The 26,106-nt window shown below is 45.8% G+C and overlaps 1 protein-coding gene and 1 long non-coding RNA gene across 4 annotated transcripts in view; both read right to left on the reverse strand.

Moving 5' to 3' along the window:
• Nucleotides 1-3,847: 3,847 nt before the first annotated feature.
• On the reverse strand, nucleotides 3,848-5,141 carry LOC135392709 (uncharacterized). The gene is made up of 3 exons (XR_010422195.1): nucleotides 5,088-5,141; nucleotides 4,077-5,021; nucleotides 3,848-4,019 (listed from the first exon to the last, which is right to left on the reverse strand). It is a non-coding gene; the product is annotated as an uncharacterized LOC135392709 (long non-coding RNA).
• Nucleotides 5,142-8,226: 3,085 nt separating this feature from the next.
• LOC135391010 (latrophilin Cirl-like) overlaps nucleotides 8,227-26,106 on the reverse strand; it is a 137,790-nt gene continuing 119,910 nt past the window's right edge. For 2 of the 3 annotated variants that reach the window (XM_064621067.1, XM_064621066.1), the window contains exons 3-20: nucleotides 21,413-21,605; nucleotides 21,176-21,282; nucleotides 19,738-20,037; nucleotides 19,317-19,478; nucleotides 19,110-19,213; nucleotides 17,731-17,922; nucleotides 17,448-17,631; nucleotides 17,137-17,280; nucleotides 16,846-17,051; nucleotides 16,618-16,667; nucleotides 16,361-16,472; nucleotides 16,154-16,257; nucleotides 15,682-16,072; nucleotides 15,473-15,576; nucleotides 14,412-14,580; nucleotides 13,340-13,483; nucleotides 11,856-11,937; nucleotides 8,227-11,036 (exon numbers count right to left, since the gene is read on the reverse strand). In XM_064621067.1, coding sequence (XP_064477137.1) covers nucleotides 10,294-11,036; nucleotides 11,856-11,937; nucleotides 13,340-13,483; nucleotides 14,412-14,580; nucleotides 15,473-15,576; nucleotides 15,682-16,072; nucleotides 16,154-16,257; nucleotides 16,361-16,472; nucleotides 16,618-16,667; nucleotides 16,846-17,051; nucleotides 17,137-17,280; nucleotides 17,448-17,631; nucleotides 17,731-17,922; nucleotides 19,110-19,213; nucleotides 19,317-19,478; nucleotides 19,738-20,037; nucleotides 21,176-21,282; nucleotides 21,413-21,605 — 3,491 coding nt within the window. In that variant the 3' untranslated portion in view covers nucleotides 8,227-10,293. Of the gene's footprint in view, nucleotides 11,037-11,855; nucleotides 11,938-13,287; nucleotides 13,484-14,411; nucleotides 14,581-15,472; nucleotides 15,577-15,681; nucleotides 16,073-16,153; nucleotides 16,258-16,360; nucleotides 16,473-16,617; nucleotides 16,668-16,845; nucleotides 17,052-17,136; nucleotides 17,281-17,447; nucleotides 17,632-17,730; nucleotides 17,923-19,109; nucleotides 19,214-19,316; nucleotides 19,479-19,737; nucleotides 20,038-21,175; nucleotides 21,283-21,412; nucleotides 21,606-26,106 lie in introns of all 3 variants that reach the window. The other variant, XM_064621068.1, reaches the window with a different exon arrangement.

Below are 26,106 nucleotides of genomic sequence, written 5' to 3' on the forward strand. Positions count from 1 at the left end.
ATCCACTTCTGAGTGCAGCTGTCGACATAGCAGGTCTCGCATACCGGCAATTTGAAAACCTGAACCAGAGAAAGGCTGGTAGGCCGACGCGATCGTGGGCACCGAGAGATCGGTCACCCTGTCGGCCATTTCTGCGAGGTCACGGACAGGAAGAGAGTGGTTGACTGTTAGACCTCTGCGAAACTCTCCTGGAAGGCGCATCATGAGAACGTCTCTCAGCACATCGGTGTCAAAGGACGCAGTCTTGCTTCCAAACACACGCTCCAGCCTGTTGAGGACCTGCGACGGTCTCTGGTCCTTCATTTCTTCCTGTTGCTCCAATCGATGACGTATTCGCTGCTCTGAAGCAATGCAACGAGTTAACAACGTGTGCTTTAGGGCCCCGTAGGCATCCTCCGCTGGAGGGTTAGCGATGAGGTCATGGACGTCGGCTGCAACTTCATCCGGTAGGACTTCGAGAACCGCGTCGAATTTCGCATTCTGCGACGTAATATTGTATGTCCGAAACCTTTTTTCGACTTGAGCGAACCATAGTTGTGGATTCTGTGGCAGAAACTGTGGGAGCCTGGCCATAGGGATCGACGCGATGCGGTCGTAGTCGTAAGGAACCACAAACTGAAGACGTCCTCCCGGTTGAGATCCTTCAGGTCCTTCTTGAGCCTCTTGGTGAGGAACAGAAGCTCCATTGCCGTCTGCTGAAGTAACAGCCGCTTTTGCAGACCCTTGACCTTGTACAGACGCAAGTACAGACCCTTGGATCGCAGTGGCTGCAGAGCTATCAGCGTCATTTGTTGGGCTTGAAGGGACACCTGCCATATGCGCGTGCATGTGTTGCTGGATTTTGGCCCGCGCGAGTGCCAGCGTCAGTGCTATATCAATCTCCATCTTTCGGCTAGTAGGGGCAGTGCTAGTATCATGGGTGACAGTTTGCAGCAATATGTCTACACATATGTTCCCCTACAGGTACGTGTTCCTCGACGAAGATTGCATGGGAACATTTTGGTCGATGTGCTCAAGTCAGGGGTTCCCCAAGGGTCCGTCCTTGTTCCCCTTCTATTTCTTATCTATATAAATGATCTATCCCTCTCCATAACCTCACATATAAATATTTTTGCTGATGACTGCGTAATATACCGTGTAATCTCTTCTCCATCTGATGTCTCAGCCTTACAGAAGGATTTAGACGTTCTGACTTCCTGGCTCATGTCACTGAATACTAATAAATGTCAATATATGTCGATCAGTCGTAATAACAGCCCCACTAATTCTTACTTCCTTGGTAGTAGTAAACTGGATAATGTAAATACTTAAAAGTGCGTGCACATTGCAGATCACCTCCCCCTGGGACTTTCATATCAATTCCATAGTAACCAGAGCTAACCAAACACTCGGTTTTATTAAGCGTAATTATTCAAAAGCCCCTTGTGACCTCAAACGCCAGCTCTATATTTCATTAGTCTGCCCAAAGCTTGAATATGCTTCGTCTATATGGGACCCTCACCATGATCATTTGACCTCCAAATTAGAGGCACTACAAAATCGAGCCGTCCGCTTCCTCTTCACTGACTATTCCCGTTTTTCTAGCGTAACCCTCCTCCTCTCTCCCGCTTCTTTCTACTCACCGTATCACCGCTCGTCTTTCCTTACTTCGTAAATTTCACTATCATAACACTCTTCCTATAGATACTCTCTATGTTCACTTCCTCTACCTTGACCACTCTGAGAAACTATTCATCCCATTTAGCCGCACAAATTATTATGCTAACTCCTTCGTCCCCAAGACAGCTAAGGACTGGAACAACCTGCCCGCCTCCACCGTCGCCGTCCGTGATCCTTACGAAGTTTCGGAAGATACTGGAAGCAATATACTAGCACTATTCGACGTATCATGTACCACTCCCCCTGTTGTTCTACACGACCTGAGGGTAAAGAAAGAAAGTTCTCAGATCAAGTGTTTTTCGGGTCCAAAAAGCGTCGGTAGAAATTTTGTGGTAAGTTTAAAGCCCAGCTCCTACTGAGTAGCTATGCCTAATTTTAGCACTTTTATTTTTTCGATAAAAATGAAAAAAAAAAAAACGGTAAGCCTAACTAACATCTTGGTGTTCTTTAGGTCCAAAAAGACCCTCTCACTACTACAAAAAAAAAAAAAAAAATCGCGCTACTAGCGAGTTAGTACATCGGTATGTGTTTACGATGACAGTGATATCACATTGCTAAACTTTGATTTGATAACTTCCTTTATCATATCCTCCTTCCGATATACTATCTCTCTCTGCTATAAACCAATCCTATCAAATAGATCTTGCCTTTAAATCAACTGCCTCCTTATTCCCACTTCCGCCCGTTTCATTATGAATAAAAATAAAAACTATGGCCCATCATTCGTATTCTTACACGATGGGTGATCCTATACACTGTGACACAAGATAGAGATTTCACTTAGCGCTGTATTATATCTGCTGGACTATGGGTCTTCAGCGAGGGAATCATTGTGGATCGTCAACCTATTAGTCATGGCTCCAAGAGCCTGTCCTCCCCCTGGTTCGTACGTACAGCTCCGTCCAAACTTAACTTGAACACGGCGCCGGCCTGCGGAGCAAGAGGGACGACACCCTGGCGGCTCTAACTGGAATTATCGGGAGAGAGCGTTGAGGGCTGTCCTACTCGCATCACGGGGGTGGCCATCTGAGAAGTGGTGCTCCGCTTCGAATGGGCAATGATAGGAGACGCAAAGCTTCAGCTTGTTTGTAGTGATTACGTGACCTTGTGCCGCCTGATATCACTGATCGTTGTGAAGCATCAGTTGCCTCAAAACTGCCGTTTCCTTGCTATTAACTGCGCGGGAGAAGCTCTGTGCGTTCAAGGGCTACAAGATAATATCACTCTCATAACAAACCCGAGTTATTCTTGAAGCAGCATGGAAGTGGTAATGGACAGTGAATATGTGAATAATGCGAGCGAGTAACCACATTGTGATGTCGCATGGAAAATTCCATTCTTACGACGTTCTACAAGGTGTTCTTTACCGTAAATTATTTCGACGCATAGCAAGCTGCTCATTCTCATTGTTGTTCGAAGAAATAAAGGGTAGAAGGGAAGAAAAATAAAGGGTAGCACTCATAAGAGCGCTGACTACTCCACATTATTTAACATGTTTAACTTCTTCGTTAGCACACTGCGACACAAGGAGAATCACTGGGAGAATGGAACAAGCTCGTCAACTGGCTGGCCGTCGCGAACATATGATACAACGTTGCGCGGAATGCGGTGCTTTAAGCAACGATCTTTTCCAGCGTAATGCATTTACGTGTATTATTATTACATTGCTTTCATTCTATTGCTTAATTCCAATCATTGTGACGCCACTACAGCAATATGACGCATACCAATGACATGGCTGCTAACGGCGTGGACAATCACTGATCAGATGGCGAAGATTTCAATCGCCCGCAGCAATTTCCAGAACAGACTGGAACGATGCGCAGGTACAAATATCCACGTAAACGTCAGCGCCCGTTCGAAGTGGAGCACCAGTTCTCAGACGGGCACCACCGTGGTGCGAGTAGGACAGCCCTCAACGCTCTCTCCCGATAATTCCAGTTAGAGCCGCTAGGGTGTCGTCCCTCTTGCTCCGCAGGCCGGCGCCGTGTTCAAGTTAAGTTTGGACGGAGCTGTACCTACTAGGCAATCTTTGCCTTCACCGTTTGTGACGCAGGAAGACCGACAACCCAGCCGTTAGTTTTTCCACCCACGGGGGTTACAGGGGCTATTCGTCAAGACTTCGACAGGTCTAAGCCATGGCCACGTTAACGTGCGTTAGAGTAAAGAAAAATGAGAACGGTTCTCATAGGAACATATGTTTATTTCGCAACAAGGAATAAGAACACAGGAAACAGTACAAAAAGGCTCCAAGATTCCTCTTTCACACTGATGTCTTGACCACGTCGGGAACAGTTAGTAGTGGTGGCGATGGTGCTGCTGCTGAAAGAGCTCTGCGTTGTCGGGCTGCAGAACAGTTCCTGCAGAAAGAAGCAAAGAATTAGCCAGTATCGTTAACAGAAGAAAGTGAAATATACTTCACGATGTTCTGCTTGGGCATGTCGTTGCCGGACGATGTGATTGCGCAAACCAGGAAAACGAGGCTGCGCTGCAGCAGGCTGGAGTCTGGAAATGGAAAGGGGGAGGGCGGTTAAAATGTACCTGCCTCAGCCCGTAAGCTAGTGCATGTTTGCGTATCAGGGATTGATGAAAGACAAAGTCAAGATAATGAAGCAAGGTTTTATTGCAATGGTGGTCAAGTATACAAGATATACAAAATGACAGAGCAAAAGGGCAACGAGGCAGCAAAAATGTACCTGCCTCAACCAAGAAGCTAGTGCATGTTTGCGTCAAAAAAAAAAAGGGGGGGGGGGAGTGAAGAAAGAAAGACAAAGGACCATTTTATTAACGGAAGTGACAGTTACAAACTAAAAGCCGAACGCGTTTTTCCCGGCGAATTCTAGACCTTATAGCGCGACCGTAAGCTAGCCCTAACCACGATGGAGTTGGAATCGAAGGTGGACAAAAAAGTTCACTGCTTACCTTTGTCGTAACACCCATTTGGCTTACGAACTGAAACGCGAGGTTCCTCTTCAGTTGACGCAAGAAAAAGGAAACATTCCGTTCGTCAAAGCCCAACTGCGTCAGCTATATCAGGGACCGTTGCTCTGTGACGAACAGAATGGGGTTTCAGTTAGGCCTAACTTAAAGCTACTCGAAGACAAATGCGCGAAGCTCCTCTTGAGGCTTGCCATCTTCATCTGTCTAGCTTAGCTAAGCGAAACAACTTTACAGTTTCGTTTTACAGCTAACGTTTCACTGACAAACTCCTAACTGAAACCCAGTCGAATGAGAAAGCCCACAGACGGTCATTGCGAAAGAAGAACACTCACCATTCGTAGGCTTCGTCTACCAGACAGTGAATGTTGAACAAAAAATCCGCCTTATCGTCACCAGGTGGAACCAGATCTCTTCCGTCTCACCTAAAACGAATAGCAAAAGACCTAAGGTTCAGATAGATAACAGACATTACCGACAAGCCTGCTCACCACTTATCTGGAGTCGAACTGTGAAAGATGCTCACAACACCACATAAAAAAAAAAAAAAAAAAAAAAAAAGAAAGAAAAAAAACGACTGGTGGCTTCTAGACAGTGCGTGTTACTTTGAAAGAAATGGTGGTGCTAGGTGTACAATGTGGTTTTTGAGCAACAGCAATGAATTTTCATTTTAAAAGAAGAACAAAAATTGAAATAATTTTACGTCATGCTTGACTACATTTAGCTCTGCTATCGTTTGTAGTTTATTCATTCAAATGAGCCACTGCGTTAGTGGGGTGGCCAGGAAAGGGAAACTTCCCTTCCCAATGTCGCTATTCTCCCTTTCCAGACGCCCCTTCCTTGTGCTTTTTTTTTTCTTCCTCGTTCTAGTATCTTCCCTAGATATTTGTAATCTGAACCGATAGCGTATTTGTCCGTTCGGTTCCCATGAACAATACGAGACATTCCCAGCGGACCACCATCGAAGGAGTGTGCGAGCGATGCGGGCACGCAAAACGTAATCTCTATTATGATAGTGATAGTAACTGTTATTGCAGCCAATGCAGGTACAAAACGTGACGCACACTCCCTTCATGGCTCCTGTGGAAAGCCTCGGATTGTCACGTATAGTCTTGTAAATTCACTAAGGAACAATAACAATATAAATGAGACAACCGGAAGGAAGAAGCCTCATTGGCGGATTGGTTTTATGCTTTCTAAGTTATTATTATTATTATTATTACTAGGTAGTTATGAAGTTACGTTACGGAGTACGAAAGAAATGGGTGGCTTCCAAATTGTTCCGATTTCTCCCCTACCGGTCCATTCTCCACGACGTGTCAAGGTCAGCGAAAGCGAAATGTGAAGGATTATTCTTCGTTCCCCCGCTCAGGAAGCTCGTCCTAGGACGCAATGCGTGCGTAAAGGGAACTGGGCTTTTCTGAAGTCGTCTATTGCCTGGACAGAATGGGCATACACTTGTTGTAGTTGTTTTCTTTCTTTTTTTTTTCAATTCCTTGTTAGACCCAAATCAAACCCAGAGCCCAGCCCAGTGCTCCAGCTCCTACGGATACGGACATCGCGTTCACGACGCACGTGTCCCAACTGCTTACTTGGTAAAACACACATCAGCATGCTCACTCATGCTCGTCCACGCTGAATGTGGCGGATGAGCTGAGCATGAGTGAGCGGAAGTCACACGAACTAAGTGCCAGCGGAACCCAAAACGCCGTGCACGATAGATGGCATCGTGCGCTAAAGTGCGCGTGGGTGGCGTGGCGCGGAAACAAGATGGCGCATGCTCGCTCTTGGAACTCAGTGTCGATATAGACTCTGAAGCGTAGCTTATTTCGTGACTCTTGTAACCTGTACCTTACCAAACCTAGCTTTCCCCATAGTTTCCCGAGGCAAAAGTAAAGACCAAGCAGTATACCATACTGGTCGCAAATCGTGGTGGAGACTCTTGAAACGACGCCGGCCAGTTACCGGATGAGGTAACTAACCGGTGGGGGGGGGGGGGGGATGGACCCGGTCATCGGTGGCCCTGAGGGATACACGCCTACTGGATACACCCCCAGGGCCTCCTCGCATTCTCAACCGACCTCCTCCTACATCACCCAACCTCTCCTAGGATACTTCCTGTCCCCTTTACCCCCCTTACAGCTAACCTTACGCAGAGAGATCCCGTTTCGAACCAGGCTCTTTCTGTGCAGAAGGCAAACGCGGAACCGCTGAGCTACCCACGTGTATGACCGTGTATCAAATCCCTTATCAACTGAGTGTCATCAACGCAACCTCGAGTCTCGACCACAACACTTCATTCTTCATTAACAGATGGCGCCACGCACCACCTTCTGGCAGCCTTCCGGAAAGTAAAAAGAGAAGAACCAGAAACTAGACGCCGGATGAGTAAATGCCAGTTGCTAAGCAGGTACTACTAATGTCAAAAAGGGTAAACCTAGGTAAACCGAAGTGCTCAAATCGTGCTAGGATTTTGCGTAGCCACTCAGTAGGAACTGCGCTTGAATTCGAGCGCAAATTTTGCGAAAAAAAAAAAAGGACCTTCGAATTTTGACAAAAAAAAGAAAAACACCAAGGGACGACTAACCTTTTCGATATTTTTAGCGAAAAAATAAAAGTGCTCAAATCGTACTAGAATTTTGCGTAGCCACAGCAGGAACTGCGCTCTAATTGGAGCGCAAATTTTGCGACGAAAAAAAGCCCTTCGAATTTTTACCCCCCCCTCCCCCCACACACACACAAGAAAAAAAAACAAAAAAAACAAGGGATGGCTAGCCTTTTTTGGCATCTCTAGCGAATAGATAAAATTCGGTGGTGATTTAGAGGTAAATGCATACCAGATTTCCAGGTATCCACTTCCTGTCTAAATCCAACTTCCGGTTCAACTCGACTTCCGGTTCTCCATCTTGCGGTCTAACCTGACTTCCGGTTGTCCGCCTCCGGTCCATACTTGGCTTCTGGTTCGACACTTTCAATTACTATATGTAAGTCCATTTACTTAACCTTTAATAGACCTATCCCTGTTTACAAACAAGTGACGTCAGATGGTGCAACAGCGCCGCCACCTTGGTAGAGTGGGACTACTATAGCAAAAAATCAATAAGTCACGAGAAAGCGAAGTTTAAATGTGGCTTCTTATATTTTAAGACTTTTTTTTTAATTGTTTACATGTTATTAGTTTTATGACCCTGATTCTACTCAATTCTATCGGCAGCCCTATCTTTCCGATAGCCGTTTCTAAAGATGGCTACCGGGTTCTTCCATCTTCTGAAGCATGAACGGCATGAGTTTCTCTCGGAGTGCCGTGGTGTGTAATGAGGTGAAGCCCTAGTGTGTAATGAGGTGAAGCCGACTTGCAGAGGGGAAATATTGATATATTGAAATATTGATTGATATAAAATGAGCTGTAATTCAGCAGAGATAGTCAGCAGGGACTGCGCTTCAATATTAGCGCAAAATTGGTAGAAAAAAAAAAAGACCTGCAAATTTTTACACTAAAAGCTTCTTAGAACATCCAAAGTATCTTTTTCGTTCAAGAATTCTCCGGCAGCACGCGTGGCTGTTGTCGGAGCTGTTGCCACAGGCTACTGGTTAGGCACCTACGCGACGGGCACACGGAGAACATTTATGTGGACATCTTAATTTTTTTTATTTGTTTTGTTTCAATATTCACTTCTGTACAAAATTATTTGTGCAGGCAAGTCTGTCACATATATATACACCTATGTATGTATGGTCTTTTTCCCCAAATACGGTGGTCCTCAAGCAGTGCACTAGATACCACATGTACGAGAAACAAAAATGTAACACATAGAAGGTCCTTGGGATGCTTCAGCATAAAATACAAACGAGAAATAATCGTACCAATCTAAATTGCGGATTGATTCGAAATAAAGCGGCATCAGCGAGGTTGAAGTAGTCTGGAGAAGAACGGGTCCTCGTGAAGGGGGAGGGGTCACTGGGACCCACGCAGTTCACTGAGAAAGAATGCTGCGATATCGTAAACATTGTTCGCGGTGAAATTTGACTGTACCTGCGAACAGCTGCCTTACAATAACATGCTTACAGCACCACATCAACAACAAGACACATGCAGTTTCAGTTTGTTTTAACATGTGCGACAGGCAGACCGTACCAAAACCTGTAAACATTAACATGGCGAAGACTCGACGGTGCCTGTACGTCTGGTAACATAATAAATTATGCAAAGCAGCCTGCACATATTGCCTATCATGCTGTGGGTTTGTAGAAAAGAACTGTAGTTATATTAACATTTTCATTCACAAATTCACATGCACACACACACATTCAAGTACTGCATCTTAAGTACTGCATGATGTAGAGAAGGGTTCACATTGCGTTGTTTCACGTGACTGAACCTTTGACATCGAAGGGCTGTTTTTCACGTGCCAACACACTAGAGCATCGTAGAAGGGCCGAGGAAATTTCCGAAAGAATTCTGTGCACAGCACGTGCTATCTAACAAGGCACTCGTTTTGGCTCCTTGCAGAGTCCCAACACATCCTGGAAACGTGCAGCTAACAGCAATATGCTGAAGCAGTATTCCTAATAAAACAAAATACAAAAAAACTTCCTTTATAAGCAGGGATCGTGACGCAGCATGATAAAAATGCTTTGAGAAAAAAAAACTCAGATTTTTAAAAATTTATATATATATAATTGATTTATTGCTGCTCACAAACCAGTCACTCAACATCAATCTGAGCTGCTGTCATGCAGGTTTGGGAAAATAAGTACTTGAGGAAGACAGGAAAGGGTGAAGAAGCACTCGCTTATGGCATTTACTGTACGAGGAGTATCGTATCGAGTGGAGTTTCAATTTTCTTTGGTTGTGCCATGTGGCGTAAGTCGGCACAAGCACTACTCTATGTGCCTGAGCAGCATCAGTGAGGCACAAGAATCTCTCTTAATTTAGAAACATAAATATCGAGTTCAATCTGAACAGGAGTGGGTCTCAGTTTTTCTGAGAAGTCTCGTGTGTGTGTGGACATTGTTTGATTGGGAAAATTCACAGGACGAAACACCTTCCACTTAGCTGCACGTTTCCTCCGGATTACGCGTTGCGGAAGAATTAAAAGAAATGTGCGTCACACCATCGACTATGCTGCAAGACAGAAATTTCCAAATGCACGTTCATAAGCTTTTTTTTTGTTAGGATGGAGCCTTCCATGCATCAGTATACGTATAACTGATTTAAAAATGACTAAATTGTTGTTTGCGGTACGTTTCTTCTTTTGTTTTTTGTTTTTTTGCCGAGGACAGGAAAGGGAAAAGTACTGTAGCATCTTGAGCACAGGACAAGTTAAAGCCACAAGCAACTTCCATCTTCACAAAGGCTTCTTAGGAACTCACAAGAGGGTAGGCCATGAGGAAACAAGCACGCAGAAGACACCAAATGGCAACGTTAATCACATCTTGTTTGCAGGAAAACGAAATTTTGTTGAAGTCCGGCGACATTGAGCACACATAGTGTTAACAGACACTGCCAGAGGTTTCGAAGCATTCAATGCCCCTACAAAAGTCTTCACCAGCAGACTATATGATACAACGACTCAGTCTCATTCCCCATCACACGGAAACGTTACTAGTATGTACACGTCATTGCTTATAAACTGTCTTGAGGTCCATTTATCACTAGATCCATTTTGGCCACCTCGGCGTGCCATACGCCAGTTGTCAGCAGTCCGTGCTCAGGTGTGCCGAGGGCTGACACGGATGTTTCGCTGCCGTCTTCACCACCGGCTTATTGCTTCCTTGCAGTCGACACTGCACCCTGTCGCCGTCGAACACTGCCATGACGACGGCTGGGTCTTCACCGTATTCGGGTGTATCCGGAGGGTACCGCGACAGTTCGTCGCAGTGTAACGGCACTTCACCACTTTGAGGGGACACCAATTCGTCCCGACGGGCGGACAGTTCGTTCCGCAGCGCAATCACCTCGTTGCGTAGAGCGCAGACGTCTTCGGATGCGAGCTCGTCCCCGCCCATCTCGATGTCCCGGAGCAAGTGCAGGGTCCGCGGTATGGAGTGCTGGATGAGCGGACGGCGATCTCCGCCGAAGCTGGAGCCGGACTGGTGGCTGGCGTCGGACCTGCTTCGAGCGTGGCACTCCAAGAGGTCCTGCTGGGCCGCGGAACACTGCCTGGGCGCGTGGCATTCATCTTCGTCGATCGTTTCGTAGATGTGGTCGAGGAAAATGCCGCCGTTGCCGAAGTGGCCGTATGGCGGAGGCTGCTGCGGGCCCTCGCCGAAATCCGACACGAATTCGGAATCAACGATGGAACAATCCGCTAGAGAGAGGTCGGCGTCGATTCCGTCGGGGTCGTATCCCCGTAGCTTGTGTCGTGGCACAACAGTGGCACTTCGTGGAGTTGTTCGAGTGCTATGTAATTGGGTAATTACTCTTGTAGATGGGCGATCTGGAATAAATAAATAAGTGAGCGTTACCCGCTATGGAACCACAAATTACAGTTTCTGTTTATATTGGACAGTTCAACCACACTTGAAGGCTCCAGGAAACACACCCACACATATCTGTGGATAAAGTTCACTAACTGTTCTGAAACGACAATTCCAATGTAAATGCATGCTGATTGTGTTGCATTGTGCTGTTGGTATTGCATCAATGTCTTTCTTGCCTGAGAGAAACTGTATTCATTATAGGGTTCTGTATTCATTATCATTATATTCATGTACTGTGAATCTCAAATTCTGAACTGCATTCACAAGGGACGTACCCTGTAACTGTAAGGGACTTTTGTAACTTAAGCCTTTCAAGACTACTCAGCTATGTGACTCTTTAGGATTATACCCGACTATACCCAATAATTACCCCCGCAATTCAGATCAGCACAAGCAGAGTTCAACCCGATATTTCCCCGAAAACTGCTGGACCAGGGGGATCCAATGTGATCACAACTAACACATAACTTTGGAAACTGTGTTGTAAATGCATAAATATGCTCATACAAAATGTCAAAACAGCGACCCTGCTGCCTCTTACATACATGGACTCTGTGTGTATACTGGTGTGTTGTTAGTATTATGCTGAGTAAAACGAAGACTTAAGGCTCATTCTATCCGATTCAACAAGAATCGGGTTGAATTAGGTTCAGTTCAACCCGATTACGCCCAAATTATTGAAGCAGAATATAACCCGATATTTACCCCCCCCCCCCCCCCCCCCGACTTTGCTGAAAAATAAAACCCGAAAAAATCATGCCTCAAGTATAACATACCTAGTGTAGCAGACTTCATGAAGGTAGATTGTGTGGCAGTGGAATCCTGGCTCTTGGGTAGGTCCCAGAACTGATTGGTAATCTGCATTCAGCGTTTATTTTGAGCATAAAATATACCGCATAATTCCACGGGTAACAACATGCTTCGGGTTTTCCGTGCTTCCCAGTGCTGGATGTTAAGCAGGAGGCTATGCTAAAGCTATACCAAACAAAACCTCATTGCTGGCACCAAGCCTAATGTCACATCAAGCAAGAAGATGGCTTCTCCCACAGTACAAGCAGGAAGACTGGTACATTAATTTGCTGCAGCAACACATTTTTAAACTGACCTCCACATTATTCGTGTCCCCCGCAATGACGGAAGCCATTTTCTGAGCAAGCATGACTAGAAATGTTCAAAACTGCTTATGCTTCTGCTCATGCACACACAGCATGCAATACTGCATCACTAAAGCGCAGCTTAGAAGGCAGCAAATGTGAGCAGATATGCCTCTACATCGTGCATGAACACACATCCAGGGGGACATAAAGCATGCATTCAAATGCTATACAGTCGCCGTCCGATTTTTCGGACTCGGCGGGGATCACGCAAAAGTCCGAATAATCGAGCAGTCCGAAAAAACGAATTTCGCTTCAAAATAAACTTTACTAAGCCCTAGTAGGCTGGAAAAATTTGTCGACGCTTTCCTAACGCGCTTCCAGCTCTACCTGATAACATCAGCTTCTATTTCCCGAAGCGACATTTCGTCAACGTACACTGTGAGAGGCACCGCCGTCATCAAGTCCGCAAGTCGGCTTCACCTAACGCATGCGTGTTTTAGGTGAAGCTCGCTTTACAGCGCCGTAGCGCGACTCGCGGGCGGACAGCACGTGCTGGGCCGGTGGCCAAAAACGAAGACGCAAAAGGGCTACGACAGACCGCCTCTTCTACTCAGAGGAATGGAAAATGAACAATCATCACTGCCTATTTTTTTGCCTCGATATTTTAGTTGGTAGACTTCTTTTGACACGAATTTCGGATGATACCAATATTTTCCGTCACCCCAAGAGAGAAATTCGCTTGTTGGGCAAACAGAGTCCGAAATATCGAGCGACGGAGCTGCACGGCGTCCGAAATTTTGGACGTTCTTATACATCAACTCTATGGGACCCGCGGCCGTTCCGCGAACGAGTCCGAATAATCGAGCACGTCCGAAAAATCGGTCGGCGACTGTATTCACTATACAAAGCCTGTTAGTAAGAAAATTCTGTCTGCTACAGTAAAGCATGGAAGACAAGAACAAAAAAGGAGTCCCAACATTCTCAGCTCTTCGCACGGACGGAAGCATCCCAGGTTCAGAGCCTGAGAAGTTACGTGGTGGTTAGTAACTGTGTTTGAGTGAGAGAGAGAGACAGGGGTTGCAGCAGGGGATAACGACGTGGCAGACGCTACCTGGAGGTGCGGCTAGGGTTGGGAGGTCAGATACAAGGGGGATGGTACCCACACTGTGCTGGCCTGCCGACGGAGCCGATGCAGCAGTGCCGTTGGAGTGAGCGTAAGACGTGCGTTCTGTCGCACACTTCTCGTTCCGCAGACACGTGGGCAACCAGGACGACTGACGCACAAACTTTTTGTACTCCTTGCGTACCTTTAAGGGAACACAACGTGGATTATGGAGAGGCCACCGTCGTTCAAGCCCACATAATACATTCAGTCTCCCAGCAAACCATTAATATCCCAGGTACATCCCTAGAAGGTCTGGACAACCATAGGATATCTATGGGATGTCCTACAATGACATTTGCGTTTTGGGCTTGTATGACTAGGGTTCTTCGTTTTCGGGTTTTACGGTTTTTCAAATTCGGGGGGGGAATCGGGTGCTATTTACGCGCGAGAATTCGGGGAGAAATCGGGCGCTATGATCTCTGTTTGATATGTCACCGAGGAAGTTCCGGGTGAAAGGTAAGGCGTATGAAACAAACCACTGCTGTGACACTGGGACGAGAAACAAGGATCTTTATATGTTTCTGCTCGGAACTGGGGCAGCAAATGCCCCCGGTTATTCGAACACTTGCAAAGAGCTCCAAAAGGCTCGCCTTTGACCCCTGCAGGAGGGGATCATAAAATGAAGAAAAGTAGGTTGTCACAAATAGCTCTCTTTGACGATATTATGATTCACTTTTCCGACGGTTCACCTACATCGACAAGTTGAAGGACCGCAAGGATTTCGGGTAGATATCGGGTTTTACCCAAAATTCTCGAAATTTTGTTTAGGGGGAACTAGAGTGATAAACCGGGTTTAACCCAAAAACGAAGAACCCTATGTATGAAGCACGGTCACGGTCGGACTTCAGTCACACAAGGAACGGACAATTACAACGACGGAATTAAAATACTAGCTCGTAATTAATTCTCCATGACATAAGGCGTATCACTGGCCCCAAGAATATAACCAGTCAAGGAAAGGCTGTGCACCGGATTAAGTGAAAACAAAAGGCTGCACACTGTTTGAAATTTATCTTGCACAAAATTATCACTGTCCCACCAGAGTTGAGTTGCACTAGACACTGCCGTACCTTTTCATTTCGCAAGCAGTGGAATACGAAGATGAACAGCCCCTGCAGGCTGTTCAAGAAGGTAAACAAGTAGGCCATCACGATGGACTCTTCATTCAAGTACAGCAGCCCGAATGCCCACGTTAGGCCGAGCAGGAAGACAAGCACGGTAGCACTGCGAATCCATATCCTGCAGAGGAGGAAAAAAAAAAAAGTGCTCCCGTCATTCCCACGAAACGAGAGATGCCAAGGCGATGAATATGGCAATAGAATAGAACACGCAAGATAACGCACGTTCACGACTCACACACTGACATGCACAACATTCAACGGGACACTCCTTACGTAATATGGATAGGGTTCCAGTTGAAACGGCCATCCTCAATGCTGAGCAGCATTAAAGAAAAAAATAAATACGACGACACTAAGATTACGCACGTCATTCCTTCAAGACACACTCAGTGCCTCGTTGCTTACATATTAGCAAATTTACACACACGGCAAAAATTTGCACTTTTCCACAATTGCATTAGCATTGGCATTGCATTCAACTGTACATATTCCAAGAAAACTATAATTAGGGCCCCTTGTTTTCGGGTTTTATGTTGTTTTGAAAATTTGAAAAAATGTTTTGAAAATTTATGTTGTTTTGTATTTGAAAATTGGGGGCGGGGGGTAAAAATCAGGTTTTATCTCAGGAGCCACAAAACAGGGTGGAAACGTAGATTTTTGGGTGGAGAATTAAAAAGATTCATGATTTTTAATTAATTAAAATTCCTTATTATTTAAAAATTAAAACTCCTTGCATTTTCGATTACCATAAGATACGAGACATAACGTAAGATATGGAGTAGCTGTGCTGAATGTCCAATGCTTAATGTTCTCCAGTATCCGCATTGGTGGCTGAATTGGCACTTTGCCATGTTCATTTTAGATTTTTTTTGGGAAAGGGGAGGGGGGATATAAAAGGGTTTTACCCTAAAACACGGGGCCCTAGCTATAATGCTTAGCATCGTAAGTTACAGGAGAAACACACCTACTAAGATATGCTCAGAGAGAAACTATCGAAACTGATCACTCACTTCAAGTTGGCCAGCTTTGACTGTTCCTTATTCTTAACAGAGCTTGCCAGGCTTGCGTGCCTGCACATCATGTAGATAGCAATGCTAAGGAACACAAGGTTGGCCTGCAAAGCAAGAAAAGTCAGTACATGATCAGCGTCAACACCACAAAGCCACCAGCATCAACACAGGCACCATAGGACAAACTCCACCAAAGCAATGCCACTCACCAGCAGAATGGCAACCACGGGGCCGACAAAGCTGAAAATAAAGTAGTTGTCCGCACGAAGCCAGCAGTACTTCTGGGTCCCGTAGCTGTACGGATCGATGGCTGCCGCCACGGCTACAATGAGCGCGGGAATTCCGTAGGACGCCGCGTAGTACCATCCGAGGCGGGACTTTTCGGAGTCAAACACCTCGATGAGCATGACGTACAGCTGGAATCCCTCGACGAACATCCACATGAAGGCTGCCAGGAAGAAGTAGTGCAGAAGACCGGCCACCAGTCCACACACGACGCGCTGCGCGGTCTGAGAGATGCCAGCGACGAAGACAACTTCCGCGATGAGGAGACAGATGCAGAGGTTTTTGTGGATTACCGTGCGGTCGCTTTCGATGCTCCTAAAAAAAGACAATTGACGCGTGGTTCTTTCAAATCTGGCACATTTGAGATTTTTATCGTTCAGATAAGAGTATGCTTACCTCAGGAAATGGAAAGTAACAATCGTTAACAGCATGCAGACGATGGATACGAAGCAGCCGACGTAGGTGATCACTTGTAGGGCAAGCTCGTTGGAGTATGAAATCTAGAAAGAACGAGAAAAACATTGGAGCTGCACGAGACACTTAGGAAAAAAATGCCTAGAGACAAAACTTCTAGCGAACGAAAAAAAACTGAGAGGTACATACTTTTACGGCACGGACATCCATGAGAACCGCAAAGTTTGTCAAGTGATCGCAACCGCATGTTGTGTGTGTTTCGTTTGAGTCTTCCACCCAGCAACCCTGTGATGACCAATCCCTGTACGGAGGAAGGAAGACTTCATCGTTAGCATAACGCTAACATGTTTCATGAAATCCAAATTTACTTCCAATTTTACTTATTATTCCAAATTTAATTACACTATATGTTTCATCAAAAGTACAATCCACTTAAACTCACTGACCTTTTGCTGAAATCCCAAAACACACACTGTGGTGCGCTCATGTTTTCTTCCTGCAAAGGAGACAGGAAATTCTACAGTTAGACTTTTTCTCTTTTTCTGTTTTAATAAACACATCCCACCTCCACCCCCCCAACCTACGGTTAGGACACACCACTGCGGTAGCAACTCGAATTCACACGCATTAAACATTGTCAAATCATACACAAAGTAGCTATTTCTCTGAATTACCTGGTTGTGTTTTAAAGTGATGAGTACAGGTTGGGGCAATCCGAGAACCCTCCTCCTCCCTAGTGCCGCTGCAAGGACACGCGAATTGATGATGCGAGTTATATTGGATGAATCTGGCTCGCCGTAGAGGCCAGGCTGCTGTTGAAATTGCATGTCGAGAATTGTTTCCATTTTCTTGTAGGAGAAGAAGGCAACTTTAACGAGCCCTGAAAACATGTTTCCATTGGTTAGCTCTCCAAGTAACATTTGCAATGGAAGAAAAAGAAAAAAAAACATTGCTTTTGAGCTTACCATTACGAGAGCTTTCCTGCAGGGTTTGGTAAGGCAGATAGATAGAATCGTCGTACTGCGCCCAGGAAGTTCCTCGGATCACGGATGGTTCCGGAAAATGCAAGTCCCGCGTACTTTGTAGGTTCATAACACGTACAGAAACCACTGCAAGGAAGCAGGAACATTCGCATTTACACATGTTTCACGTATGAAGCAGTCCTGCTAAGAACTATGGAGATATCTCGAGATAACTTTCGCAATGTGCTGCAAGTAATTTTTAAGTGAGAGATATCCACGATGGACAATGAAAATCGAGATGCATATACACTTACTGATATTATTCTGTATCCGACTGTAATTCATGTTGGTGTGCTGGTTTTTGACGAGCAACATCGCGTTGCGTTCAAGGCCCTCCAACAGTGACGACGCTGCAGCGCGCTGTTCCATGGCTGGCAAGTCACCCCAGGCATTCCGCTGGTGGTCTTCTAACAAGTTGCTGCTGAAGTCCACTACAGACTGAACAAACGAGAGTACAGTATTACTCCACCACCGCAACACCAATTGGCAAACTGTCCCGGTTATACACAGTACATAGCTCCACAAACATTCACTTACGTTCATGAGCTCCTGCACAACTTCATGGCGTTGGTAACTCGAAGAATCCTCATCCAGCTTATCTTCCATACGAGAGATCAACTGCTGCACTATGCTAGTAGCATGCAGCAAGTCTCCGCCGTAATGAGCCCGCACGCGCGACTTCTCCGCTAATTCGCTGGCCAGGTTTACTACCGAGGCGCCATCTTGTATCTGCATTGGGGTAAGGAAAGGCAAATGTTACATCAGAATCCTGGATTTAATATGTAGTACTACTTTGTTTCCTTTCTTAAAAGTAGCTGTCTTCGATCCACGAAAAAGTGCAAGAGGAAAGCGCTAATGAAGTGCAAAGCAGTCTTGAGTAAGTTACTTCTAGAAAGTAACTGAGTTGCAGTTATAGTTACTTTCTTGGATAAGTAACTAAGTTACAGTTATAGTTACTTTCTCGGTCAAGTTAGAGTTACAGTGACTGTGAGAAAGTAACTTAGTTACATTACAGTTACTTTTTTATAAAAATGACCATGAGAGGGTGATACAATCGTTAAAAACGTACATTTATTTACATTTACTTAAGTGCGATAAAAGTATTGTTGCACTTAACCGGAAGCTGTATAAGTCAATATGTGGCTCACCCACAGGGAAAAATACGTACGTAAAAAAGGATCGACATTTATTCGAGTAACTAGTTACATTTTGTAGTTACATTCACAGAAATAGTAACTAGTTACAGTTAAAAGCTACTTTTCTGGAACTGTAACTAGTTAAACCCAAAAGTAACTAGTTACAGTTACAAGTTAAAAGTAACTTAGTTACTACCCAAGACTGGTACAAAGTAACAACAAAGTACTAACACAAAGTACACTGAGCTCGGTCGAATAGAAAAGTGTAAGCCTAAGATAGTTTCGGACGGACGTCTGCACTGCGTCGCAAATTTTCTGATCGATTCTTGTCTATAAACTGACTCGAGGAGTAAACACCTTTACAAAAATCGAATGCGAGTGTGCTCCAAATCGATGACACAAAACATTGCCAAAAACGACGGCTACCCTGTTCACGTCATTTGCTCCACAGAGCACAAAACGTTGCGCGGACGCCGGAGGTAATGCAGCATTTTCGTGAGCTCGTGCTGCCCTACTGCTGCACTTTTTCCAATCGAACGGTAGAGTGTGGTGCAAAGGCTGCTGCACCTCCGCAGAATCAAATGCGGGAACTTGCACCGTCTGCACGAACATCTAGTACACATTGTAGACATCTACAGGTTTTCCCGGCGATTTTAATCCAAGTGCCAGCTAAATTAATCCATGCCCCATAAAGTTTGCATGGCACATGGATTAATTTCGATGGTGCTTGGATTAAAATCGGCGGGAAAACCTGTAGTTACGGGAATTTGAAACACTTACCCTTCGCTCCAAGTCACCGATCCAGAACTGATTGCACCCGCTGAGGTCTGGATTTTCGGACAGCCATTTTACGGGGTTAACGCCACACTGCCATCGTGCGTCACCTGTTGGCAGAAATAACGGATGTTTACTGTTGAATTTGGTTTGATTCTAACTAATATTGACATGTATTTTGAAATGTGTTCGGTATAATGAAATACTGCGTACCTCTCGCTCCTCCAGGGCATGGGTACACTGCAACGTCACCAGCACGAGTCCAATTCCAGAGGATGTCTCTTTTGAGAACTGGCTGGCAATAGCCCGTCAGCAGGTCCAGCGGAGTGGTTTCGGGGTTTGGCGGCTCTGTCACTGGTGGATCGGTCGGTGAGGCTAAGACAGAGAAGCAGTACAGCATTATGATTCAGTTCATTACCATTAGGTGAAAAAACAGAGAGAAAAAAAGAATTAAGAAAAAATGTGTAATAGATTAGCCATCATTATCTTTACGTAAGATTATAAAATAAAGGAATAAAAAGGGCACTGTGCACGCGCACACATTATTAAGCTGCGATTCTGTCACGTATGCTATTCGAGGAATGCTAATCATTACGGATTCCTTATCTTCCCAATCGCCATCTTTCACACTCACCGGTAGCTGGAGACGACGTATGGAACGGAAACCCATCGTCGAGCACGTGTTCGGGGTAAGGTGGTCGGTGAATTGGTGGAGGCTGAGGTTTCTGCACCACCTCAGCCTCATCGTCTCCTTCTTTATCATCGTCTTCAACATCGTCTTTCTCTTCCTCAGATGTTGGGGGCTTGATGATTCCAGGAACCATGTCGTTTCCTCGTGCTGGTGCCCCATGCTGGTGGGCTGGGTCCTGGGCTACGAGGGGCGGGAAGGGTAGAGGCGGTGGAGGCTTCGGGCTGCTCGTGGTAGTTGATTCAGCTGCAAATGGACGTGAAGGTAGCTTAGCACAGGTCAACCATGCACTAAAGTTGAAGGGTGAAAGGTGTCACGTAAACCAGTAACAAATATTTTACGACACTTTTAATACGTTTTGGTACAGAACTAATACCCCAATGTTGCGAAATGGTGAAGGCAAGTCAGGCTCTTCAGTGCAGAAAGAATCGCGGAAGATATCTGTACAAAATTTGTAAATTCTAACAGAAGCTGGAACTCCTGACAACGCTGTGTAAGGAATGTAACACATTTGTATTGTGTTCAACACAAGAACTCCAACAGGAATACGCATAAGAAAACAAAAAGGAAGGGGGGGGGTACCTTCCCTGAAACCATTCTAGTGTAACGCAAAGAGCGGTTAGAACGATCACTTAAGTGGTCTGCTATAGCGATCGCTTCGCCAGATACCGTACACAGATCAGTAGCATCGCGATACGGCGGCGATCAAAGGCCTGCCGGACGTATTCAAGGTCATTCAGCAACACAGCGAGGATTCGTCCGCGTTCGTTCGAAAAACGAAGGCGCGTCTTTTTCCCGTTTGCGTGAGCGTTTCATCGTTTTGTCCTCGCTACCCATGTGGGCCACGCGCAGTAGCCGCTGGTCGGTGAAGGAACCAAGGCAGTTCTAATAGAAAATTGTTATCTTCCACGGCCGCAACTGCTTTCTATTGCTTTCAATTGTTGATATAACAAGCGCAGTGCGACAAGAGCGTCGCACCCGCCGTCAACGCGTTGCATGACCCCAGCGTCGCAAGCATACGAGAGAACTAGGTCACGGAATAGAGAAGATCGTCATTCAAGTATAACAAGAGCGTAGAAAGGGGGCTCTCTTCCAGGCAGAATAATCCATGTCATCTCAAAAAGAGGTTCTTGCAGGTACAACGATATACCGAAGCATCGTTATAACCGATATTCGTTATACAAGAATTCTATCACCAATACAACATACTAACTTCGACCGATGTGTAAACGATTCTTGAAGAAGTCTGTAGGGTTTATGCAATATAATATGGACATACTACAGTGTAGGGACGAACAAAGGCTGATCGCCTTGTTGCTACATACACGCTAGTAATGTCGTAATTTAACGAAGACACGGTAATATATGTCGGAAGTGGACGTACCAGGAATGCACTGATAATGGGCTTCAAGGTACTTCAACGTTCCGGGGCATGGATCCCCAAAGACAGCCGTCGACGCAGGCAACGTGCATCCTTTCTTGAGGTCACAGCTGAAAAGAAACCAAAAAATATTGCTTCAGTACTCCTATAGTTATGGTAAATGCAATGCCTAGTTTCCACCTGAAAATACTTTTGTTCTAAAAGTAAGGCAAAACACTGATTGACGTTGAATGAACTGACCTCTGTTGCATAACGCGAAAGGACCTGTGAGACATGCAGTCAACACTCCAGTCCAGGTTTCCATGCTCGTTGCAGATGCTGATGCTGAAGCGGCCGTAATTGGCACGAATCAGCTGCACCAGGTGGCCCTCGTCACAGGCAATGTGAAGTTGGCCACCCTCGCACGCGTACGCAGTCCTGTACCGGGGTGGATCTGCAAATATACAAGACGCATGGCTGGATCAGTTGATGTGCACGACATTGCCTTTCCTAATGAACTGTCACACAGAGAGCGACGTTCAACCATGGACAAAACACTGGGATGGTCTTGTACCGCAACGTGAATATCATGTGCTTCGCATTTTGCAAGCAGTCGAACATGCTTAAAGACAAGATTAAATTTTTGATGACGGTCCTTATGCTTGCAATGCATCGTTACCAGCATTGGCTCGCTGCTCAGCAAGCAGTTCGCGTTCTGTGACTGTTCATAAGAACTTGAGTGAGAACGTCAAATATCCGCTGTAAAGCTTTCTGTGCAAAACTTCCAGAACACTCGTGTTACAACAAATCTAAGCGTGACGTTCCACTTGTGTGGAGCACGCATTTTTGCATCGACCGCCTCCTGGGGCAGTACCTGGCGTTCTCACTGGATGGCGCAGCACGCAAACGTCGCGGCAGAAATACTTGCCGAATGCTGAAGAATAAACACGGAAATAAAAACTGCACTGAATTCTTTCTCAATCTCTAGGATCCACGGCAGTGGCGTAGCCACGGGGGGGCTAGGGGGGGCTCGAGCCCCCCCTACCACGGGCCTGCCACGACGGGCCCACGCAAATCGCGCAAATCCGAGGAGAAAATAATACATGGTGGGGGGGGGGGGGGGGGGACAGTGTGACGATCGCGAAAGTTCATGGCGTATGTCTAGTCGGCACTCTTGTTGGTTTTCAAAGTATGAGCTTTTCAAAATCCTTCCGATCTCGTGACAGCGCCTCATTGGACATCACTGCGTAATCGTATTGTGAACGACCAAATCAATTACCGCATTTTACGGTGTGCACAAGTATTGTGTGTTGTCGCACCCAGGATCAGCGGGGGGAGGGGCGAGTTTTCGTATCGAGCCCCCCCCCCCTACCTTGGCGGTCTGGCTACGCCACTGATCCACGGACACGACTTTCGCGCCTTCAATAGACCCATACCCGAGAAACGTCATCATGACAAGTGTTGGGAACCCGGGATCCCGATGTCCCGGGATTTCAAAAGCACCCCCTATGGCTTCAACCTGCAGGCGCTGTGCAGGAACTGCAGGAGGTAGTTCGATGGAAACGATGGTTCCGCTGATTCACTCTTTGAAGCTTCCGTCCGCAAAAAGTTGCCAGCGCAACGCAAGAGCTTACAGTCGTTGCCAGGAGGGGACCGGCAAGCGCACGGTTTTCTCTCTTTCTTGAGCTGGAGGAAGCAGCCGTACCTGCATTCGACTGTCTCGCCGACGCAAGCCCAGCGTCCGCGTGTTGTGCTTACATCACCAGTAACTGGTCGAAGCGTGACAATCTCCGCCGTTCTCTACTTCAAAGTTGAGCCAAGATGTAATGATAGTAGCAGTGTGTGGTACTAGCACTTACGTGCAGTAGATGGACAATCGGCGAAATCTAAGAGATGCGGTAGAGTGTTAAAGACTTAAACAAGCAAATCTCTGCCTCCGATCAATTGTTTCGACCAGCGTGGAATCGGAAAGAAGTTTCAGCTCAGCAGGAAACCTTTGCACAAAAGTTGGATCACGCCTTGACGACAGTTCTTTCGACGCTCTGTGCTTCCTGAGGGCATTTTTTGAGCAACGAGGCAGTGGTGACTGCGACAGAGCTAGGGCTCACGACTGAGACTTTAAGGTCGCATTGCTTGCGCGGGAAAGCTTTGTTTGTTGAACCTTAAAAGAACATTGAAAACCAAAGCAGGCAATAAAATAAATAAACCCCCTCCTGTTTTGCAGCTTTAGACCGTGTCTGCCATGTGTAATGACCCCTGGAAATACGACTATGAAACCCGCTGCTGAAAATTCTGGACCCGTCCCTGGATTAGAATTTTTAAATCTCGAAATCCCGGGATCGTGAAAAGGCCTCGGGATTCCCAACACTAATCATGACGTTCGTAGACAGACTGAAACCGAAACAAATCGGAAGGGAAGGACTAGGTTCCACGAATGGGCACTTGTTCGCTGCCTCCTACTGAAAGAAAAGCAGGACCGAAGGTCGTGTCCCTTGCAGGGACTATCGTAGTCCCCTCAAGACCGTGGCTTTCGGGCGCGACCTTGTTCGCTCTTAGCTTCTAGCGTAATTCAACTCTACCAAATTGGTGGCGCTGTCGAACACTATGACGTCATTTGTTTACAAACAGGGAGAGATCTATTGGTGGCTGGCCCGATGACCAGGGCCGTGATGACCACTGATGCCGCCAGTCTTATTTCTTACGTTGTAACCTATACAACAAACCGCATTCTACGACGGCCTACGATTCCATCCCACACATTACGCAAACTACATTGCAATGCTTATTTTTAATCAACAATCTACGCTACGCTGATGAGCTATATTTTCAGAGTTTCATAGAACAGCTTCGCCAGTAAAGGTACAAGAAACAATGCTCGACTCGAGGAACAGATACGAAGGAAGTCACACTTTCTTGAGGACGGTGCGCGCGCGCGGTTTGCTTACATAATTCCGCATATCGATTCCAGTGCGGATACTCAGAAATATGCGTAGCGCAACCTCAGAAAGAAAGGGAAGTGGCGCGGGGCAAACTGCAGTCCTGCATTCTTAAACAACTTCGGTCCATAGGTCGCGGGGCTGTGTCAATTTTACAGTAAAGGAAGTTCAGTCCCTCCCTCCTTTCTTGCGCGTTGCACTGAATTTGAGCACTCCAGAAAGAATATAGCCGAACATCACCTCGGGGCGTTCTCAAGAACATCGTTCCGCGAAAGGGAAAGAAATAAACAAACGCGCTATGTTTTAGAAATAATAATAATAATAATAATAATAGGTGTAAACAAAAATAAAATGGAAAAAGAAAGACGACGATGGAGCTTGGGCGCCGGTGTAGAGACAGGCGCGCGCTCAAAAAAACCATGACGAGAACGCGCGCGCCTAGACAGGAGAGGAACAAATTCCAGAGCGTTTGTTCTGAATGACGGCCAGGCCAAGGTTTTTATATACACGTATCAACAAAAAAAAAAAAGTATCGTATCAACAAAAAAGTAACTAAAAAGAAGAAAACACGACCTCTCGCTGAATGGAAGCTCGATGGCGTAGCATACTCTTGACAGCTATCAGACCGTTGAAGCCACTGTAATAAGTACCCCGATCCCGTCTTTGGACGTGATCGTGATGGTAACAAATTGGCGAAACGCGCGCGTCCCGAGATAGAAGCAAAAGAAAGAAACACTTCGGAAGCGCATGTTTGATGCATAAAACAGGACGAAGTGTATCACGATTCTGGGTATCAAGCACAGCGGGCAACCTCGGCGGATCCTTTTTCTTGTTTTCTCTTATTTTTTGGTAGGTCCGTGTGTGTGTTGTAATCGGTTATAGATTTCGAGTGATTCGACGCGCGTGCGTTCTTTGAGACTGGAGATGCGACACGGTCGAACACCTGGAGAAAACCGTGTTGCTTTTCTCTCTTTCTTTCTCTCGTTTTATCTGTTAGACTCAGAAGAGTCTCCAACCTCATTCCAAAGAAGCCTGAGTTTCACACTAAAAAGAGTTAAAGACCGAAAAATCGTTGAGATAGACTTACACCTGCTCAGAACTCTGCAGAGTATGAAGATTTTATATATAATCAATGTGAAAAAGAAAAGTAACAAAGAAAAGCTGGTGGTGGCGTAGTGGTGATAAACATTGTTCAAAACGAGATCTCAACACGACAGCACACTTTGCTTCATTCTTTCGGGTAAGAGAAGAAAAAAAAATTGCAAGAAGATAGCACAAAAACGGACCGTGAGCGAAACGAGAAGAAAAAGAACAAGAGAAAGGTAAGGAAATACAAAAGGCAGACGATAGTAAACACAGTTTTAAAAACACTTAGCCATGATATGACTGCAAGCGGCACACGCAGCAAAGAATATCAAGCAGCGGTTGTTTTTGTCAACACTGCGTGTGTCTGGAAGTGAAGCGAGGAAGAGTATGGCCATTAACACACCCGTTTTATTCCTCTTCATTTTGTACAATCAGTCGACTGAACGAAGAGCATTAGACCTAAATGAATTGGATTGAAAAATAAGAAGTAAGAAGTACAGTGTCCTCTGAAAGAAATCATTTCTTTGTCAACAGCTAGTGGGGAGCTGTGTCTGATTAAAAAAAAGTAAAAAGTGTAGTTCTCGTTTCTCTGCTAGCAGCAGAACGTAGAAGAAGCAGAGGAAGAAGAAGCAACTTCCCCTCTTTTCTTATTTCTTTTTTCATTTTGTCTTCCAGAAGATGTGTGAACGGTAGAAATTAGTAAACGCCTTTGAAGGGCTCAGATTTAAAGACACCAAAAAGCGGTGCAAATTCAGTGCGAGACATGCCGACAGACCGGCTAAAACTCACGACAGAGGGCACCACATGTCAATCCGATTTTTTTCTCCCGACTAGGAAAAAGAAGAGAAAGCAGACGACAGCATTCCTGGCAGAAGTCGCTGGGGAGCCGAACACGGGCGCGGGGGGCAGCCGCGGCAATGAAAAGGAAGTCTA

This window comes from Ornithodoros turicata, chromosome 4 (assembly GCF_037126465.1).
Source record: "Ornithodoros turicata isolate Travis chromosome 4, ASM3712646v1, whole genome shotgun sequence".
Taxonomy (NCBI): domain Eukaryota; kingdom Metazoa; phylum Arthropoda; class Arachnida; order Ixodida; family Argasidae; genus Ornithodoros; species Ornithodoros turicata.